This window comes from Sinocyclocheilus rhinocerous, unplaced genomic scaffold (genome assembly GCF_001515625.1).
Source record: "Sinocyclocheilus rhinocerous isolate Xijiao unplaced genomic scaffold, SAMN03320098_v1.1 scaffold1493, whole genome shotgun sequence".
NCBI lineage: Eukaryota > Metazoa > Chordata > Actinopteri > Cypriniformes > Cyprinidae > Sinocyclocheilus > Sinocyclocheilus rhinocerous.
In genome coordinates, this window is record NW_015640467.1 from 1,125,332 (window position 1) to 1,130,579 (window position 5,248).

Below are 5,248 nucleotides of genomic sequence, written 5' to 3' on the forward strand. Positions count from 1 at the left end.
TAAATAATAAAATAAATGTTAATTATTAACTGAAATAAATAAATATTTTATTTCAAATATTTAATTTTCAGGCAACATTTCTCATTTTCAATTAGTTTAAATTAATGTAATAAAATACTAAAAACCAAAACAGAAATATACTTAATAACATACACATATTAAAAAAATAATAATAATATTAATAATATAAAAATGACTAAAACTTAAAAATTTAAACTATAATACTAAAACAATAATATAATAAATGAGCCTTTTTTCTCTGTTATGATCGGATGACAATGAACTTTGTTCTAGACATTGAAAACATTCATCATAAAAGAGATGTATGGACGTCATTGTGTGTATAAATTGCATTTTGTGTATTTTTAATTAACTAAATAGATCCAGAGAAAACAAAGTAAGCATAACTGACCCATTAAAGCACGTCAGAGTTAAAGCACTTTTTTTTTTATTGTGCACTTTATGATCAACATGCTGATGAAACATCCTCCCTTTTTAATTTTTGGTGAACAAATCATCCTGATAGCTCATTTTTGTAGGTCCTGATCGCAGCAATTAATGATAAATTGGCAAGTTAATATCACTGCCGCACATATATTAGACCTCAATAACCGTGAAGTAATTTCCGTTTTTATGGCCGGTAGAAGCATTTATCATCGGCGCTGCAGAATTACATTTCGGAAGAGGGCGAAAGGAGAAAATCAACACGACTTCTTCAATCTGATACAAGATTGTTCATTACATTCAACAGCTGAAGTCAGCAGACTGTAGAGATCAAACGCTCAATATTCAACATTTAACAGCTGAAGGACTGCAAAAAGCCTCATTTGCTCAATCATATTTCTTCTGTGTTTTACTGCATATAATAGCTTTATTTCATTCGTGAGTGTGTAGAATGAATCTCAAAAAATCAGGTCCAGGTGATATTTCACTCCAACATCAAGTATTTTATTTTATTATTATTATTATTATTTTTTTTTTTTATTATTATTTTTTGTTTTATTTTATTTTATTATAGGTCCAGGTGATATTTCACTCCAACATCAAGTATTTTATTTTATTTTTTATTTTATTTTTATTTTATTTTATTATTATTTTTTGTTTTATTTTATTTTATTATTTTATTAAAATTTTTAATTTTGTAATTATTTTGTAAAATTATTTTCATGACAAATTCTAATTTCTGTATTTTGCTTTTACAGAAATTGCAAGTTAAAGTGTAATAAAATGTTTTTCTTAGTTAAAGCCATAAATTCAATGCAGTTTAACCACTATACAGTTTAAATAATATTGCATTGTTCATTCATTCATTTATTTATTTATGTATTTATTTATAGGCATTTAAAAGTAATGAGACTAAGATTCTTTTTGCCTTGCGTTAATGAGAGCCGGGTGGGAAAATAATAATAATTTTTTTATTTTATTTATTTATTTATTTATTTTTTATTGTATTTTATCATTAATAAAATAATGTTTTTAATTACCATGAAAATAATGTCACAGTGTAAATAATGATAGTAAAATGGACCTAAAGGCTTGATTTTTCAGTTTTTTTTGACATTACGATATATCATTCCTGCTAGAACAAAAAGAAAACGGAGGAGAAATTCTGTGTCTCACTACTTCTACATGTATTCGTTTAGTCTGTATCGGGTTCATGAGAATCAAACTCACTGTAGCGCCGTGCTCTAGCATTTCAGCTTCACCAGCTCTCTCTTTGTTGCTATTTTTGCTGCTTTTGTAGCGTGATTCATAGCGCTGCCCACCTGCACTGAGATCAGTCAGTGGCCACCGCAGTAACACGAGCGTAAAACAGCAGAACTGATGAAATCTATGAATCCAGAAGCTTTTATAGAGGCCGTATAATGATGAATACAGGGAGAAATCTGTCATTTAGGGTCATACTGAAACACTTTCACTGAAGCTCTTGAGATCTGTACACACGGAAAAGACACTATTTGGTGTAGAAACAAGTTTGACTCACAATTAATTACAAAGAAACAGCAAGTAACATTGAATTAAACACGAAAGTTTGAAGTAGAAAGCAGGATTATTATAGTTAACTAAAACTGAAAAAAAATGAAATAAAAATTAATAAAAACTAGACATATATAAAACAAAACAAAAACAACTAAAAATTACAAAAACATAATTAAAATGTAAAATATAAAAATAGAAACAGATTCCAAATATTAATAGAAACTATAACAGTATCTCAATGATACTAAAATAACTCTAGTAGAAAGACTGAAATAGATTATTTTCTTGTAAAACATGCTTCAATATTTATTTTTTTGCAACAGAAAGTCAGAAAGTTTTAGTAAATTTCAAAATGAATTACAAAGAAACAGCCAGTAAGAAATGTTCAAGTACTGAAATACTATTTTCTTGTAAAACATACTCCAATAATCTTTATATTGACAACTTGGAAAACTAATTTTTACATTGTAGGTCTAAGCTCATTTTTTTTATGCTCTGAGATGTTTATAACAGCACAGAAAAGTGCTTGTTAACAGCATAATAGTCTTGTCCGCCAGCGAGGAAACAGGCGCTGATCTAAGCCGATGTGACACAGTAAAGTGTGAAGCATGTACCTGTGTAGTGCTTCATCATGATGCTATTTTTAACCTTGTCCTTCCTGTTCCTGTTCAGCGCTCATGTACGCCAGTATCTTCGGGAACGTGTCAGCCATCATCCAGCGGCTGTACTCCGGAACGGCTCGTTATCACACTCAGATGCTGCGGGTGAGAGAGTTCATCCGCTTCCATCAGATTCCCAACCCGCTGCGCCAGAGACTGGAGGAATATTTCCAGCACGCCTGGTCCTACACCAACGGCATCGACATGAACGCCGTGAGTCCACCTGCTGCCTTACATCAACCAAATATGAAAATGTGCTGGAAATGCACTCACCTTCAGGCTATCCCAGATGTAGATGAGTTTGTTTCTTCATCAGGTTTGGAGAAATGTAGCACTGCATCAGTGTCTAAGCAATGGATGCTCTGCAGTGAATGGGTGCCGCCGTCAGAATGAGAGTCCAAACAGCTGATAAAAACATCACAATAATCCACAAGTAATCCACACCACTCCAGTCCATCAGTTAACATCTGGAGAAGACAAAAGCTGAAACAAATCCAGCATTAAGACGTTTTTAACTAAAATACGAGTCCATAATCCATAATATCCATTATCCAGTGAAAAAGTGGTCTGGTCTGAATCAGGAGAGAAATCTGCACAGATCAAGCACTGTTTACAAGCTCATTCTGACGGCACCCATTCACTGCAGAGGATCTATTGCTGAGACACTGATGCAATGCTGCATTTCTCCAAATCTGATTAAGAAACAAACTCATCCTAATCTTTGATGGCCTTAGAGTGAGCACATTTCCAGCAAATTTTCATGTTTGGGTGAACTATTCTTTTAACGCTAACAAACTCACATGCATCACCTTTAAAGTGATCTGTGAGCTGGATTACATGTGTGTATTATAAATAATGAGTTCATTTAGCAACTGTCCTCACCAGCACATCCTCTACTATTACCAGCCCCAAATGCAGAGTTTAACGAGATTAGGCATTGAAGTAAAGAGAACAAATGAGCGTCCACCTCCAGCCGTCAGCTCCTCTCATTAAGGAGCAGTGGAGCGTTCTGATTGGACAGTCAGAGCCGTTATGATTGCTGTGCTGCTGAGTGAAATGATGTGGACCATAATTTTTCAAAAATTCTTTACTGAACCACTCAGCTCTGAAATGAATCACTACATTAAAATGTTGATTTAAAGACAACAAAGTACTACAAAAAAGTAAGATTTTGTGTACTTCATATGTTTTATGAGACTGCAGATCCCATGAGGCTTCGCAAATGGCATAAATGCTGTTCTTTTGAACTTTCTAATCATCAAAGTATCCTGAAAAATAAATTGTATCTCGGTTTCCAGCACAACTGTTTTCAACACAGATAATAATCAGAAATGTTTCTCGAGCAGCAAATCAGCATATTAGCATGATTTCTGAAGATCATGTTACACTGAAGACTGCAGTAATAATGCTGAAAATACAGCTGCGCATCACAGAAATAAATTACAGTTTAACAGATATTCACATAGAAAACAGCTATTTTAAATTGTAATAATATTTCAAAATTTTTACTGTATTTTTGATCAAATAAATGCAGCCTTGGCAGAAGAGACGTCTTTCAAAATCATTAAAAAATCTTATCTACTCCAAACTTCTGAATGGTATAACTTGTAGATAGATAGATAGATAGATAGATAGATAATGCTTTTGAGCTTTTAATAGTTGTTTTTTCTGCTCTTTCAGGTGCTGAAGGGTTTCCCAGAGTGTCTGCAGGCCGATATCTGTCTGCATCTGAACCGGACTCTCCTGCAGAACTGTAAAGCGTTCAAGGGCTCCAGTAAAGGGTGTCTGCGAGCGCTGGCCATGAAGTTCAAGACCACACACGCCCCGCCGGGAGACACGCTGGTGCACGCCGGAGACGTCCTGACCGCGATCTACTTCATCTCCCGCGGCTCCATCGAGATCTTACGTGGAGATGTAGTGGTGGCCATCTTAGGTAGGTGTGACTTATTTCAGTGACGGTGATGTTTTGTAAAATCCAGGATCTTTTATACTACATACAACACTTATTTTTAAGGATCTAGGATCTGTTTTCCACGATACGCCCCATTTAAGTCATTCTAGCTGTATTTCCGGTTTGAATGCAACAAAGTTTACTGTAAGGTCAGTTTGACCGATTCTGCGTTTATCCTCTAGTGCCACCTACAGGAAGTCATCTGTAAAATTGTGTAACTCTGAACGCACACGGTTCAAAGAATAATTCACCCAAAAATCATTTACTCACCCTCATGACTTTCCTGCATGACTGCATTTCTTCTGTGGAAAACAAAAGCAGATGTTTAGCAGAACATCGCTGCTGTTCTTTGAAAGCATCCAATGACTAGTGACTGTCAAACTCCAAAAAGGATAATAAACAAATAAATAAATTGTTCATATCACTCATATGTGACAGTCCAAGTCTTCTGCAGTCATACCAAAATATGTTTTATTTATTTATAGTATTGATCTAGTTTATAGTATTTATTGTTTGTTATTTTCCCCGTCCTATAGGTATCATTAAAAAGATCATAATATAAATAAATACATGTTTAAAAATTTTTTTTTTTTTTAACTGAGGGGATAATGATTAGGGGGTAATGATAAAAATAAAAATATAAAATATAAATTAATTA

General features: G+C 33.7%; 1 protein-coding gene across 1 annotated transcript in view; it reads left to right on the top strand.

Moving 5' to 3' along the window:
- LOC107753076 (potassium voltage-gated channel subfamily H member 2-like) overlaps nt 1–5,248 on the top strand; it is an 80,320-nt gene that overhangs the window by 71,058 nt on the left and 4,014 nt on the right. Inside the window, exons 4-5 of the mRNA XM_016569178.1 lie at nt 2,649–2,852; nt 4,320–4,572. Of these exons, the coding sequence (XP_016424664.1) occupies nt 2,649–2,852; nt 4,320–4,572 (457 nt within the window). The remainder of the gene's footprint in view (nt 1–2,648; nt 2,853–4,319; nt 4,573–5,248) is intronic.